This window comes from Strongylocentrotus purpuratus, unplaced genomic scaffold (assembly GCF_000002235.5).
Source record: "Strongylocentrotus purpuratus isolate Spur 01 unplaced genomic scaffold, Spur_5.0 spur5_scaffold_8, whole genome shotgun sequence".
In the NCBI taxonomy this organism is placed as follows: domain Eukaryota; kingdom Metazoa; phylum Echinodermata; class Echinoidea; order Camarodonta; family Strongylocentrotidae; genus Strongylocentrotus; species Strongylocentrotus purpuratus.
In genome coordinates this window covers 6825306-6842788 of record NW_022145614.1, presented here as the reverse complement: position 1 = coordinate 6842788, position 17483 = coordinate 6825306, and the positions used below count along the sequence as shown (strand labels likewise).

The window sequence follows — 17483 nt, the reverse complement described above, 5'->3', positions numbered from 1 at the left end:
TTACTTGCGCTCAGGCATATCAGGTGCCCATTTGCACCTGGGTGGAGAAGGACACATAACGTCGCTGTCTTCACAAAGTGACGGTAGTGAGAAAAAAAAATCGCATTCAGTTTGCATGACGATTTTCCTCACTACCGTCACTTCGTGAAAATAGGGACGATATAGTTTAATGTCTTGCCGAAGGAAGTAAGTGACCGGCTGGGATTTGAACCCTGTACCTTGTGGTCTACATTCCAGTGACTTATCCACTAGACCAAAACTACTGTATAGCTTGATAACACAATGAAATTTTAAAAAAAGAAATAATGATTAGAAAAAATTGAGCAGGCGCCCGCCCCCCCCCCCCCCACTACGTAAACGGAGGGATACCATGCGCGTTCCCAAAATGTCCGGTAAAGGGGTACTTTACACGCACCAAAGTCCGACTCGTAGTACATACCGGACTTAGGGGGTGTTTTCAAAAGGAGGGAACCGGTACCCCAAATAACACTGAGTGGGGGGGGGGGGCGGGAGCAGGCGTCACCGTCAAGAAATAACCAGTTTCTCAATGTGTGGATGTTCACTTTCACAGTTAACACTTCATTACTTATTGCTATATCTGGAAAGCCTCCTGCAATCACTTGGACTATCCTAAGATTTATTTTGATAGAAATGCATTTCTGAATTCTGGACATACCAGTCCATACAGATATAACAAAGAGAATGAAGAACATTTAAGATCTAGTTTGTAAGAACAGGGCCAAGTTATTTTATTTTAGATAGCAAATTGTCAGAATGCTGCATGTGAAACTGAAACGAGAACACAAAAAGCTTTCAAGGATAGCACATAAACTATAGTATATATATATATATATATATATATATATATATATATATATATATATATATGGTACTCTGATTATTTTTCTTGTGCAACATTATAGAAATGTCTTGTTTATATATTTTGCAAAGTAATATATATATATATATACCAATATGCATTGGGATATATTGTTCCATTTACATTGTATATGCGTGCTTCTAATAATATTAATCGCTATGATTCCAGGTACTGTAAAGCACTATACACAAATTCTATCATCAAAATTTATATTTCATTTATGAAGAAATTGATTAATAATGAAAGATATATAAATTTATATTCAAATATTCTCTAAAGATAATTGTTTCCATTCTACTTGAACATTTTGTAATGCTTGTAATTTGATTTCAATGCAGTGGTAAGTTATTAGTTTAACTTTGTTATACCTTTTTTATAATTTTAATTGGTATTTAGATACTAAATCACATTTAAATTCAATTAGGTCAAGGAAACATTGATGTTTTGTGTTGTAGTAAGTTTTGAAAGTGATAGTTTTTGACAGAGTTTGATTGTCTTTAGTATAATGCATTGTAATGTTAAGTTTGAAGGTGCTGATGTCCATTAATGTTGATAAAATTGATGATTATGTCACAATCATGACCGGATATGTTTGATAAATGTTACTAAGAGAATCGGATTGTGATTTTTCAAAAATCTTTTAAGTTTGTTCAAGAAGGAACCGTTTGGAAAGTCTTACAAAGTAGAGTATGGAGCTTATTGTATAACTGTTGATAACATTTTATACAACTGCTATCTCTAGAAATGAGATTTGTCGTGTGCAGTTAAAAAGATACTAAAGACAAAGAATGTTAGAGAAGAGTTATTTTATTTTATATGGTTTCTATGGGTTTTCTACAGTGACTTGTTTTGAATTAGATATGAAATATATGAAATATGAGAGAGATTGATAGTCATTTGATGTACTGTGATATGTGTAACAAAATATTTTTCACTAGATATTGTGAAAATCTAAATAAAGAGAGTAATACAATGATTGCAATGTACACATTTATCAGCAGTAGTACGAGTGCTTTTATTGTAATTTTGTTCCCAATTTCTAAAATATTGGATGTTGGATAAACTAATTTCGGTTGCATATAGGGTCATTTGCTTGACCTATTATTTAAATAATTGGGTGGAGTAAGTGAATGAGTAAATTTTGTAATACTTCAGTTATTGAGTGAGTGATCTGTTGAGTGAATGTTTTATTGGCTGTTGATTTGAGCGTTTGGTTGATAGATCATGGATTGAATGATTTTGTTTGTTAAGCGATTGGCTAGTTGATAACTAATTGATTATGTGCGAGGATATTGATTGATTGATTGCTTAATGGAGTTGATTCTGAATCTATTGAATGGTTGATTCATATGTTTATTCTCATTTTGCTGATTCAATAGAGCTATGTGATTACCTTGATACATATACAAGGGTCAATCAGATGGGGGGGGGGGGGGGAGGGGGCACGTTTAATTTACACAAGCATTTAACAAAATATTAAAACATATCTGATAGGTCCTTTTCACATATTTCAGGACCATTACAGCAGTTCACAATAACATTTAAATTAATGGATGTTCCCCCAACAGTGACGGGGGGGGGGGGTGGTGTCCCCAGCAATACTAAATAATGGGAGTGTTTAAAAAAGACTAAGATTGACTTTAAGTTTAACTTGGATATGACAAGCTGTTCATGCCACTGTTTGCTCTCACCATTATAATCTTTAGATAATATGTTTTTCCTGCAATAATGAACTATCAACAAATATATACTCTGTAGATTTGTGACCATGATTTGTACGTCCCTTGAGAGACAAATGCCAGTAAACGGTGAGAGCAAACGGTGGCACGAATGGCCTGCCATAGTTAAGTCCAACTTAAAGTCGATCTTAGTCTTTGTGAAACACCTCCCTGGTGTGCCAAAAGTACAGACAATAATGATTAAAAAGCAGGCTTATCCTGCTACAATTATACCTTTAACATCTCAGGGGACGGAATCTGCATGGAATTATCTGTTGCCCTTTTGGTAAATCGTTAAAACTCTAGTTTAAAAGTAACTATAGGCCTACATGTAGTATGCAAAGAATCAGGACAAGTCTAATAACAAGTGTTACCCCTTCCCTTTTCGTTTTCATGAGCGTCAAATGTTCTCGCTATCTTGCTACATTTACATGCGGGTTTCAAACATTTTGCACCCCCCCCCCCCTCTTCCCGACCCCATTCTGACAATGCCTGATCCGCATGATTATATTGTTCCAATCACCTGCTGTAATGAGGAAGTGAATAGTTCATGTTCATGAACTACATACCACCCCTGCCCTCCGTTACCAAACCACCGATGTGTCATTACTCTAACAGGTGGTTCAGGGGTGCCCCCCCCCCCGTCAAAACAGGTTGCTGTCATTGACATTGAGAGGTTGCCTGTTGGCACAAGTTAAAGTAGCCTACTTGCACATAAAATGAAAGTTCAATTTCATCACAAACCTATCCAGAATAGAAGTTCTATCGACTACAACTTTCAATTTTCGCATCCTTTATCAAAAATCATTCTGGATATACGCCCTGAAAATGATTACATAAAACCTATTGTTCATTGTCAACACGTACGCCTATGAGACCGGTAAGAGCAGGTAGATGTGTATGAGCCTATATAATGTAATCTCAATTGCTTCCGTCCATTCTTGTCCCCGGCTAGTGTCAACAGCACTTTCATGTCTACTATAAATTAGCGGTATTTCCAATTAATCATGTACTGCATGGAATTATGTCCGTTTAGTTGGTGCTTCTCTTCTGATACTATGATCTTTGGAATATAGACCACAACGATTCGGCTTTACGACAGATTGCATCATCGAAGAGATCGAAAAATACACTTTTTGACGAAAGTTCTAACCGATAAGGTAATTCTTTTGCTATTCTTCATTCACAATTATTTTGTCAGATTATTGACTTTGAATGTTGTCGCTCAGATCATATTTTTCTTCTGTTACTTTCAACTTTTCTTGTGATAGCTTCGCGTCCCGATTTAGAGGGCCGTTTTTGTTGTAGTCAGGCCTTACTTTTGTTCTGTCATTTCGATGAGATGCGATAGCATAATATACTCTGGGATAAATAACCAGAGATACAAATTGAATTCATATTCAAATGTATTGGTTATAATCCTGACATATAGGATCATTCTCATTTGTGTTTGTTTTTTAACAAAGGATTTCTTTAATTAAAAATAGTTGAATGCAAATGTATACAAAATTAACAGAAATAGCAACAAATTACGCCACTACTACACGTTTCTTCGGTCAGAGATGATAATGGTTAAGCGAGGCAAGGATTGTGATTTTCAATCTTAAACTACAGTTTATGATTTTATAAAAATGAAGGTAGATGTTAGGCCTTTACACGATAATTGTATTTCAATCTCTTATTTCATGAAGACATTGATGTTATATGCACTGCTATGTTATAACTTATATGTAGAATGAGAAAAGTGATAAAGTGAGCTATATGCATTGCTGGCAGTTGCGGTTCGAGAGGGGGCTTTGGGGAGGGGCTCAAGTTCCCCCTACAAATTATTTAAGCCTCCCTAATTTTCGTCTTTACTATAAATAAATTTAAGAGAGGCACATATAGAAAATGAACACAAGAACCCTAGACCAGCCCTCCAATAATAACATTATTTACATCCCTTTTTAAAATTTGATTATAAATTAATTTAAGAGAGGCATGTGTAGAAAATGAACGCATAATTCCTAGCCATTCAACTCTTCCCCCCAACCCCCCCCCCCAAAAAAAACTATAACAATACGGCAGTGCACAGACATTAGTCACTGTCTGATCTGTCGTTGGTCTATAGGTTTTATGAGTGACTCACGTCCAAAGGGCGTCCTTTTCTTCCCTTTTCTCTACATCTGCAATCACAGGATCTTTGCGAAATCGAAATTCAAATTGACCTTGAAAGTCTCGATGTATCATTCAAGACCTTTTAAAACCAGATGACGGTGTAGCAAGTGAATGATTATTTTGACCAAATGATGTCCTATTAACTCGTATCATTATTACTTTTTTAATGTAAACAAAAAACACTCAGTTCTAATGATGAAGGGCACTATTAGGAAAACATGGTTTCTGTTGGGTCTCTATCATAATTGAGCTCTTAGTTGATCATGTCGACAAAATAATACAATGGGTTCGCCAGAGTGGCTGTAATGCTACTTACTACTAGAAGCTAGTAACGTAGATCCTGGGGACGAGAAGAGGGGGTGCGCTAGCCCCTTAATCGAATAGGGAGGGGGGGGGTGAGAAAATAAGAAAAAGGATAAAGAATGAATAGGGAGGAAGGAAACATAAAATTAGATTTAACAACAAATTGTCCTAGTCAATAGACTTGTTAATTTGCATGATATTCATCCACCGAGTATAAGACCGTTGCCCCCCCCCCCCCCCACCTCCAACTACATGATGCCGGCGCCCCCTCTCGGAACTCACGCTAAGCCAGTCCAGGGAGGTGATAGAGAAGGAGTGGAAACTCTTGTAATTTTATTCAAACGCAATGCCATGTGTGATTTCTAATCGTAACAATGGGATGCGTATATAACATTCTACTTGGCTTTGAAATTCCATGCTCCGAGCCGCTCTTCCACTGCGGGCAATTTCAGAGGCTTGGCACCAGTTTTAACATTTATTAAATTATCGGCAAAATTTGTGTAAATTTTAAACTTTAAATGTTTTTTTTAATTGGGAATAGTGCATCAAACAAATTTTCAAATTGAGTAATACGCCCTTCCTATAATTTGTGTGCCAGAGTTGGTAAAAGACAAATTAGATCCTGACAAAAATTCAAAATTTTAGGATAATCCGATTATTTTTACATCTTTTAATGTCCCGTCATTTAAATGCATGATTCACAATCTTCGATAGCTTTAAGTTTGCTATTGCGTGCTTTCGCGTGCTTTTTGTATTTTTGCAGTTGGACAAAAAAGTATGAAATTACAAAGTTTGTGTTCGCTTTTTCAACTCATTACACATTCAACATTATTGATGAGAAATCATTGAAAGGGACAGCGAACATTTGCTGAGATACTATTTTCTGATGTAGGAATTCTAAATCCCGCTATTTCATGCGCTCTTTATCTCACCACGTGGTCAACAGTTGCAGATTGCGCACAACTTTTTGGCGGCTTGAAGCCTCCCTGGCCAGTCCTAACCACATTGTCTAGCATAACCAGTCGTCACCATTTCAGACAATGATCGAGGTACCCCTTGTCATTATTCCCAGACATACCAAATACTGTTCGATTTCAAAGAGGGACAATGCTTTTTGTCAACATGTTTTGTATTGATTCAAAGGGAGAAGCTAGATGATATTGATTAGAATTGTAAACACTCTCTCTGAGACTCACGTGGGATATCGCATGACTGCTGTGAAAGGGCTCATCGAAATCAGCCAACTGTGGACTATAATCGAAAGTTCTTTACATTTGGAATAAAACGAGATGGACACGTCCAACAAAATTACCACCGCGATATAGCAAAGGAAAATACCGCGTACACATGTGATAAAGCATGATGATGTATGCCTATGTACAATAGAGTTATAAAGGTGCGCTGATGAACATTGTAGGCCTATAAAGACGGAGTGGAATTATATCTTGAGAACACACTGCAACTGACAAAACAGTAAACCGGACGAACTATATAGATCAAGGTCCGAATTATGTGTGTCGTTCTGTGTGGTCATTTCTCGTGTACACGGCAATAATCAAGAGATGCTTTACGTCTAAAACTACATTGTTTTTTTGTGACTCTAACATATTGCAACCCGCGATTAATGGTAAGTGAAACTGTCTTTACAAGTAAACAATGTGCATTATAATATCATTCTTATTATTAAACCAATATCATACCATAGTAATGTAATTATGTCGAAGCATTGATGACAGGTATCTTTCACCTTTCGACCCCAATGATGTCAATACCGTGATGTTGTATCTATAGGGAAGTAGATACACCAACATTCATTTGAAAGGTACCGAAATGGAATTGAAAATGATTAAGATAAGTTCTTATGCTGATTGAGCACAAGTCATTATCTCTCCCATGATATTGTTAAGGCACCCATTTTAGTCAGCAGCTCGTGAATTTTGATTGTAATTTCAATAACCAAAATATCTGAAGTAAGAGGCGACGTCTAAACATGTATGAAAGAGGAAAAAAGCATTGAACTTTGCTCACTTTACCCTCAAACCCCGAGAGGCCTACTTTTGTGAGGAGGTTAACTGTAAATAGTTGGGGTTGGTTTGGTTGTTGGATCGGTTGGTTTATTTCCCTGTATAGAACATTTACACATACTGTACAAAACAATATACACAAAAACATACAAATTCAAAAAGACGATTGCTCTGTTAATGGCTCTGTTCTTCACAGTGATCTATAGAAGCGATAGTTAACACACAATTTTATATGAATATAATACTTGACTACATTGTGACACATTTTCTACATCAGCTATCAAAATATTTTAATTGAGTCTTTAAAACAATAATATTATCAGAATTGCTCGATGGTTATGTATTCACTCTATTCATTACATTTTAACATAGAACAAAGAATGGATGTATTAAACAGATAATCAATTTCCTCTGGGCATGGCTTCTTACCAGATTGTTAGATACATAATTTACTTTCCAAGCCCCCCCCCCCCTCACACACTCGCACATCTTTTCAGTCGGTCGTCTTGTGCTGTAGACACTCTGCACTCTGTATCTGAAATGTCATTACAATCAAGGATTTAAAAGGAAAAACAGTTTTTAAATTGTAGTTCATGAATCTTTATGTTCAAGGGTTGGTGATTTGGTAATGAATTGAAGAAAAAAAATTAAAATAGCAAGCAACTTGTAATGACGACTGCAATTTCTTAAATCATTATTTTGGTTTGTTGTTCATATTTAGATAATATTATATTTTATATGTTAATATTATGTTTTTTCTTCCTGGGGGGGGGGGGTAACTAGTTACCTACAAAAGATGTCTTTCTGTCAAGTATGCGTATACACAACATTACAGCAACTCTCGTGAAATTAATATCTTGATTTAAATGTCGTCTATTAAGTCTTTGTGTGGACTAAGTGCTTCTACATCGTGAGTCTGAATTTTGACTCTTTGAACAAATGAACCTGTACAGAAATGATTATTCAAGCCTCAATAAGCTAGTTATCACAGTTTAAACAATGACTAGTCTTTATAGGCACTCGATAAATCTTCTTATTATGACGCCTCCAAGCTGGTGATCCGAATCTTATCTCATAATTGGTTTGCTGTACTTTGTATTGAGGTCAGCTATGTTAAATCCCTTGACCCCTTAGTATGTAACTAATTTTCGTTTTACAACCATGGAGGACAAATTCATTAACTCAAGTTCAGAAAATTTTCTTCATGGAAACCGTTTTGGTTTGCTCTGTCCTCTCTGTGTTTCGTATAACTTCGTCCAATATTCTGCATCCATCGCCAGGAGTTTGTTTACCCTCAACCAAGACAGTTCGAATTGAGGTTATTAATGGATATGACTGAACGTTAAGTAAATACGGTAAGTCAGTACACTTGACATGCTCATACTTCGTCTGATGTGTTATCTGATTGCTCTATATTTGTGTTCTTTGTTCAATAGATAATTGACGGCGATAAAGATTACGTGGGATTGGAGTCTGCATACCTTATCAAAAATCACAGATGAACGTTTCGCAACGCCACAAGTTATATCATTTCCTGATAACAACGACAGGACGATACTAGTATTATTTGGCTGGATCAGCTACAGTGACTCTACACAGCTATGGAGGGCAGTTTAGGAGATCAGATTCGCCAAATCTGCGTGATTATCCTCGTGGTGCTCTTCGGATCAGGATCATGGTTGGCCATCAATGGCCTTTGGGTAGAAATGCCTGTCATGGTAGCCCTTGGAATCCCCGAGGGGTACAACCTTGCCTCCTATCTGGTCATCATTATTCAGTTAGCTAACATCGGACCTCTCGCCTTCACGGCCATCAGCTACTTCGTGAAGGGAAACAAGTTGGAAGTTCCTACAATCTACCTGACCTTGTCCGCAGGAGTACTAGCGTGTCTGCTTCTTGTCTTCTTCTGGGATGCGACGACTATCTGGGGAGTGTTTGGAGAGCCTCGAAGTACTGCTCTGATATGCCTATCTTTTATCCTGGCTCTCGCCAACTGCACATCCTCAGTGACCTTCATTCCTTTCATGGTCAAACTGAAGAGCTCGTACATGACGTGGTTCTTCGTTGGTCAGGGATTCAGTGCCTTGGCGCCGAGTTTGGTTGCCCTTGGTCAGGGCGTTGGTCAGCAGGTGTGCATCGCTAATTACACCTTCACTCATCAGTCAACGGGGGAGAACTGCACATCGTGGACATCACAGACACAACCAGCTAAATTCTCACCAGAGACCTTCTTTTCGTTCCTCTCTGCGTTTATGTTCCTGTCCTTTACAGCGTTCCTGTTCCTGCACACTCTTCCGTCCTCCAAGAAGGAGTATGCTCAGCAAGATGTTGAAACAAAATCATCACCTGAAAAATACACGGAATCAAAATACGGAGCGACTGAGATCAACGAAGAGGATAAACAGAATAGTTCAGAGAAGATTGAAGAAGAACCCTCTCCCCAAAGGCAAAGCCATTCCAAGGGAGAATACGCCATTTTATTTGTCATCCTTGCCATTGCCAATGCGTTAAGCAACAGTGTCCTTCCGTCTATCCAGAGCTTCTCCTGCGGTGCCTATGGCTTCAACGCCTATCTCCTGGCAGCCACACTGTGTCAGGTGGCCAATCCTGTTGCCTGCTTCATCGTCTTGTTCTTTCCTCACACGAGCCTGGTCTTGGTCGCAGGGACATGTCTTCTAGGGTTGCTGACAGGAGGGTACTGCATGGCCACAGCCTTACTCAGTCCCACCCCACCTCTGCAGGAGGAGGTATCTGGAATCGTTCTTGTGGTAAGATACACGGTGTATTATTATTTATTCTGCAAATCAATCGCACACGCAGCACGGTCACAAGCATTTCACTAATGATTTTAATAAACATAATTATTTTTATTAAAAATCCGGTACCACCAGTTGATCAAGTCAACTACATTCCTATTAATTTGATTCCCCCCTTTGAGTATCAGATTATTATGTTGGCTTAGCTTTAAAAAATATATTGTATAGACAAAATCCCCACAGTACAACAACGATAACCTCAAGAAGTGATGGATCAAAACAAATAGTCTTTAGGCATCACCTTTGCATTAAGCTGTTATGGATACGCTTAGCTTTTTAATAATTCGATTGCTTTCGAGAACAAAAATGCAATAACAGAATGATTTGAAAATAAAGTAAAGTTTTTTTGTTTTTTTTAATGACGACGAAATATAAAGCAATCGGATAGGGTGCTTAAGCATAGTATCACAGTGCAACCTGTTCCAATGTTTTTAAATACTTATTAAAACACCCTCTCATCTCTATCTCTCCCTCTCTCTCTTTTATTCCTTCTTCTTCTTCTGCCTCTACTCCTCAGGTGATAGCTTGGATACTGGCAGGCGGTCTCTTCGCCCATGTGAAGGCGACCATCGGTTTGATTCTCCGCAACGAGCCCGACAACCACCGGCTGCTGACATGGTACGGCGTCGTCACACAGTTCGGATCGATGGCCGGCGCCCTCATCATCTTCCCCTTCGTGAACGTTCTCTCCGTGTTCGTGCCGTACTACAGCGACCCGTGCGAAGGGTATCCTGTCTGCGAGTAGTCCATTGGTCAACTTGAAGTTCGTCCCAGTTTGTTCTGACTTTAAGGAACAGCTATTGTCAGCAAGGCCTTTTTGCAGAAGAGGCGTCATTTTGCTGGCAGAGGACTACGTCGGCGACTGGCTCGATCATTAAGGACTTTTGGATTTGCACGTTGACATAGTGAACTGCTACGTGAGACATCTTTTAAGGCAATGTGACGCCCTTTCAAGGCACCGGCAGTGCCTTAAAAGGATGTCACACGTGGCAGTCCACTATGTCGGCGCGCAAATCTAAAGGTCCCCAATGACGTGCCATGTGAGAGCGTCATCATAACCAAAGAGAATGCAAGATGAACAGTTCAAAAATTGTGCTGGAATACTGGATATGGCCCTTTTGTCTTCATGGGCTCGATCAGCGCAGATAATACACATTCGAAATAAGGATAAAGCATCAATTTTAAAACTAAATAGATATGCTAGACTTTCTATTTTTGTGAGATGTTGTGAATCATGGCGATTAACCACTTAACTCTCTCTGGCTGCGTTATTTGCTTTATTTGTATGAGTATCTTTACCAAACATGATAAAGTCAGGTGTACAGTGAAGTATGATAGGATGATAAAAGATGTGACTTTAATCTAATCTCAAATAGACGGGACATCACGAACATCGGTAAAGGGATTATTCCAGAGTTTTGGGTGAGATTGAAAAGAAGGCGGGATCACCATGTCGAGTGCAGGTGTGGGTTCCTGGTGCTAGGTCAAGGTGTGCGTGAGATGTGGATCCTGTAAATTCTTGACTTTTGTGCGCATTTGCTGTCATTATAGGCAGATTATGTGTGATATACAAATCTTAAGTCTACAATTGGTGTAAACAGCCATTAAACTGTAAAAGGGGCAGGTTGCACTTTTGTGCGTTTTCTTAATTTGAGCACGGTTCGGTGTCTTACTTCTAACGAATTGATTCGATAGCCTAAAACAGCCATGCATACTTTTTACCATTTACAAATTAGACTAATTTCTTTGGCTGAACAAATTTGTTGTCCTTGTATGTATATAGATCTACAGTCGTAAAGACCTAAGATAGCGAAAGATTTTTACCAAAGTTCGACTGTTTATATGACTGTGTACATGTAAACATTTATCGATAGCTAAATAATATAAGTACACTTTTGTGTGAACGTCAATAGAGACATACATGGGCATTATTGCATTATCATGAGCATTATTAAGGCTGGTCAACGTAAACGAAGTTGATGTATGAATTATTGTTCATTAAAATAACATATGATTTCCAAACATTTGCTTCGTGTGTTATATGTGCTTTTTTGTAACGAGAAGCCGAACCATAGCCTTCCTGCACAAAACAAGTTTGACTAAATGCACCTCCGGCATCCACAAATACAAAGCAACTTAAATTTCAACCAAATGATGATTGCGAATGTATACGACTTGCGTTTTTTTGTATTTTTATTTCAATTGCGTTTAATCATTTTTTAGTTTTAAATCCAAGATCTCTCATGGACATTTATTTGCTGCAGTAAAGTGATAATTTCAATAATTTCAATTTCAGCTTCTTCATATTTATGATTTTAAAAAATGTGAAAACATGTATCTATAAAATGCACATTTTTATGTAGTACTACTCAGGCTTTATTATTTTCAGGAGCACGAAGCTTTTTGAAAAGGGGTACGTTTTCATTCAAGAAAATATGATTCAAGTAAATATAATGTAGCATGGGCCACAATCTCTATTCGAATGTGATAAAAACACATCCAAAGTTTTCTTACAAATTTAAAACAAAAACAAAACACACAGAAAATAAACAAACATACAAAGAACTACAAACAAACAAAACAAAACAAAAGATACTGAAATCAGTTAACCTTCTTATATTTATATCCAGGGGGGTTCAACTCCGCTTCTGCATCCATCTAGCCATGGGGAGATTTTGGAGGGTCAAAAGTGCACACTGCTTCCACTTTTCATGTATTAGCCTACGAAGACGACAAATTTTTAGTGCACCAGCGAAATGGGGATTCTGGACTGCGCGTCGCGCGCAAAATATTTAAATTAAAATTTGGAATATTCATGAGCTCTTTTCCACTTATTAGCATATTATCGCAATGAAAAAAAGACAATGCGCATGCGTTACTATATCGACCATATTACATTATGAATATGAATATTGAATAAGCCTTTGGTTCCCAATGACAATGACAATGACAATGACAATTTATTCTCATGTCACCCACATTGGGGTATTGGAGAAGTTTACAATCAGTTTGAATTTGTCAATTAAACACTGTGAAATATACAATACAAATAGAATTAATGTTAATCCATACAAAATAACACTATCGACAATAGTTAGAAAAATTATGATGATAATGATAACAATATTGATGATGATAATAATAATAATAATCAAAAACAAAACGATAATATTAATTAAAACGATAATTAATGACGAAATTAATGGAAGCAATTGAAAAAGAAATTTACTGGCACCAGTAAATTGATATCTGAATTAATGAACTACTGAAAATATTCTTGATATCAATTTAATAAATTGATATAAGACAAAAAAGAGAAACATAAAGTTAATATTGAACTCATAACATGTTTTTGCACATACTTAAATTAATGAAAACGAAGCATTATTTTTCGACAGAATTTTACTAAGTTTAAACGTGTTTGTATATTATTGGAGTTAAAAAGCTGATCCATTTTCAGTGTATTTGGTCTTTCAATAAAATATTTATCGATGAACAATTTTCTTTCTGAACGAAAGGTAGGGCATACAAACAAGTAATGAAACTCATCCCCAAGCGATTGCAAATTGCACAGCGTACATAGCCTCATTTCCCTTGGAGTATTTGAATATCTACCAGCTACAATCGGCAGGTAATGATTGCCACAGCGAAAACGACTTAATATTGTCCGATCTCTTTTAATGAGATCGATTAAGTATCTTTCTAAACATAAAGAATGTTTGAAGATTCGATAGTTAACACAATGCGAATTATCATACATACAAGCAGACCAATACTGAGCATGAGAATCTCTCAATCGACGATCCACAGTTTGTTTGACCCACTCATAGCTAGTATTTTCACAAATTTCCCATAAATTAGACATCCCCATATTGTCCAGAGTCAGCTTGATTTTTTTTAACCAAGGTGCCTGATATATATTCTTCTCAAAGAGTAATTTTAAGATAATATACACCTTACCAGAAAATTTATCCTGTCCACTATGTACAATCCTACACCAGAAGTTTATCATTCTGCTTTCGATATATTTCTCAAGTTTAAGCCTCCCCAATTCACCAAGTACCATACAATTTGCAGTTGTTTTGTTGACAGAAAGGGCTTGCTTACAAAATTTCATGTGGAAAATTTCAAGATCATGTAGCACTTCAAATCCCCATATCTCACTTCCATAGAGCAGAATGGGCAACACAAGTTGATCAAATAATTCCAAGAGGATATCAATAGGTAAGTGCAGTTGATAAGTTTTAGATAATAGACTATACATTGCTCGTCTAGCTTGATTAAGTTGCTTAATTTGAGCTTTACGAAATTTGTTGTTGTAGTTAAAAGTAGTTCCAAGATAGACGTATTCATCAACAACTTCTACAATATCATGATCAAATTTAAATATAGGAATTTTTCGAACTTTACCACGAGAAAATACAACAACTTTGGTTTTAGCTGTGTTAACTTGAAGAAACCATTTTTTACAGTAATCAGATACTGCATCAAGAGCAAGCTGAAGTTCACTTTCAGTTTTTGCAAGAACTATTGTATCGTCTGCATACAGTAATGTAAAAAGCCTGAGATATATACATCTATACCTTTTTGATACGCAGCTGCATCAATCTTGTCAGGAAGAATATGTATGCCTCCAAACCTTTCACAAATGAATTGTTTGAAGTCATTTAAAAAAAAGGGCAAATAGCATCGGAGACAAATTTTCTCCTGTAACACCAATGTTACAATCAAATGAAGAAGACTTTTCTGTACCAGAAATTACATATGACTTAGCCTGAGCATACATATGCTTAATTACATTGAAAAACTTTCCATCAACATTATTCTTAAGTAATTTATTCCAAAGAGAACTCCTGTCAACCAAATCAAATGCCTTCTTGTAGTCAATAAATGCACAATAAACCCTCTCTTTTGAAGAGAGATATAAATCGATCACTGAATGAAGAACAAAAATGTGATCAAGCGTTGAATGACCACTTCGAAAACCAGCCTGTTCATCACCTAGCAATTCATTATCTTCGAGATAAGACGTAAGTCGCTCATTCAAGACTGCTGTAAACAGCTTGCCAAGACAACTAAGCAATGTTATTCCTCTATAGTTGTTCGGATCATTAGGATTTCCTTTCTTCTTAAGTTATAAAGAGGGTGAATTAACCCTATTGTCCATTCAGATGGTACAATACCACTTTCTAATACAATGTTAAATAACCTAATGATTACTGATAAAAACAGACTTTGTGCTACACTTCAAAAATTCATTTAGAACTAAATCATCGCCATGTGCCTTACCGTTTTTCAGTCTATTTATTTGACGTGTTACTTCTTCCCTGCTTATAGAACGATTGATACATTGATTGCTCGAAAGAATTTGGTCAGGTTCTAATATATCTGCATTATCTCTTTGATTTTGGCTCAGACCACGAAAGTGTTGTTCAAGAGAATGAATTTCAATTGGGGTTTTTTCATTATTTAAACCGTTAGCTGAATTAATAATTTTCCAATATGCTTGTGGTTGGAATAAGCGCGCGGTAAAGACTTGGTTGCGCGCGCTGAATGGCATTGTAATATTTTCAATACGTCACAAAGCGCGCGAACCTTGAGCGCGCGCATTGAGGCTTAGCAACGCGGATGATGTAATAGGATATCAAGATAATGTGAATACCACTTGTGTACATCTACCGCTCGCATGAAAACGGTACTAAGTCATCTTTACTTTCAAATACATGTAATAGGGAAAGATCATTAAAACTATCAAATGTATCCGTGGTATGGAAATCAAGAGTCCACCCAAATCCAATAGCACAACCAATCGATTGTGCTACCAATATAACCCAAGCGAAATACCGCCAACGTTTCACTACCATCAACTTCCATCCATCGAGCTTGTGAACGAAGCAAAGCTTTCGCAAAGACAGTTTCCAATCGAACCACAAGGACCAAGAAGACACTGGGAGGCTGGCTGGAACCAGGGAATGAGCTGCAACATTAGGTATTTTATATGATATTTTGTTTTGACAGTTCAGTTATTATTATTATGAATGAGATCATCTATATTATACTTAGAGAAAGGGATCTGCATCAACTTTAAACTTTGTTTCAGTTAGCTTTTATTTCTTTATCATTGAGAATGCATGAAATATATTTAGCCTTTTTTGTGATTTCCGAATTGCATAGAATTAAATTAAACAATGAGATAATAATTGATTATTTGATAATTGATAAATAATTGAGGCTAATAATTGATTCGTTTCAAACTCTACGCGAGCAAAAAAAAAAAAAAAAATCCAAGAGAAAGAGAGAGAGAGAGCGATTACGCTGTTTGTATCTCTCTTTTAAAGATATTTTAAAAATATACAGCAAACTCTCTTGGGAAATGGATGTAAATAGTTAGTTTGATGATAGAGGAATTTGCTATTTGGCCTTCTTCATTTAGATTCTCTATTTTTGTATGTCAAATCAGCAACAAAAACAATGAAATCTTCGATGAGTGGTAAATACGGGGTGTAAATATTCAGTATTTCGTCGCACGGCTGGCAGAAGGGCGTTAGCGCGCGATCGACTCGAAAACTACTTTTCGAGTTATTCGCATTTAAAGATTTGTTTTATATTTAAACTGCTTTCCGTCCCGAAATTTGGTTTAAAACTTATAAGACTAATAGAAATGTTAAAGCAGAACACGACAAGACATTTTTTCCCGGAAATAAGTCAGTTTTATAAAAGTTTGAGGCGATTTAGTGCTAACGCCCTTCTGCTTAACGCATTATTGCGCATCTTCTTTCATGCTAAAGGGCGCAAGCCGCGTAACGCCCTTCTGCTTTGAGTAAAATAGATACGCTTCGGCGCGTAAAGCTTGTAAAAGGGCGTAACGCGCATGGTGTAGCCCGGATGGAGCGTGTTGTCATTCAGACTTTCTGAAATAAAAAGCAGACGCATGATAAAATATCAAATTTGATTTTTCGTTTGCTTTTGTTTTAGCATTAATTAATAGTATTAGGTTATGCTTTACGGATTTCGCTTCCAATATTTACAAAAAAATCATTAAATTTATCAGCAATTTATTTTAAATCATAATGTATCACGACAATTTATTGATTATTATGCAAGGGTAATTCTTAATGCATTAACCAAGTACATCGCTTATAATATCCAAGGTATTTTTCATGTTTCCTTAAACCTATTTGGAATTTCAAATAGTAATAATTACTTTATGCTGATTTCCGGAATTTATTCCCATGATTTCGAACCCTATTATATTTCCTCTTATTCGTATCTCTATACAAAGAGGTCAATATATTCAAAGAGTTAATAGAGTAAAAAATAAAATTACACTGATCACATCACTCTGCCCCATCCTGATATTTATCTTTAATCCTTCACAGAATGCAGGAAATACATCAATTTGTTACAGAATGCCCTTTATGTCTACAACTGTATACTGTACGTTGTGCTTCATATGTGACTTAAGTTTGATTGGATATTGTTGTCAATGATCAAAAGTATATTTGTATACTTTTTTTTGGGGGGGGCACACCAAGCACTATGTACAATTTCTTCTCAATTCTTTCTCTTTCTGTCTCTCTCTCTC

The 17483-nt window shown here is 36.6% G+C and overlaps 1 protein-coding gene across 1 annotated transcript; it reads left to right on the top strand.

The window, feature by feature from the left end:
- The first annotated feature begins 6355 nt into the window (after window positions 1-6355).
- Window positions 6356-11920, top strand: LOC594363 (solute carrier family 52, riboflavin transporter, member 3-A). Its single transcript, XM_003727731.3, has 3 exons — window positions 6356-6685; window positions 8519-9850; window positions 10416-11920. Exons 2-3 carry the CDS (start codon window positions 8684-8686, stop codon window positions 10641-10643), a joined length of 1395 nt encoding a protein of 464 aa, XP_003727779.2. The 5' UTR covers window positions 6356-6685; window positions 8519-8683; the 3' UTR covers window positions 10644-11920.
- Window positions 11921-17483: the final 5563 nt, after the last annotated feature.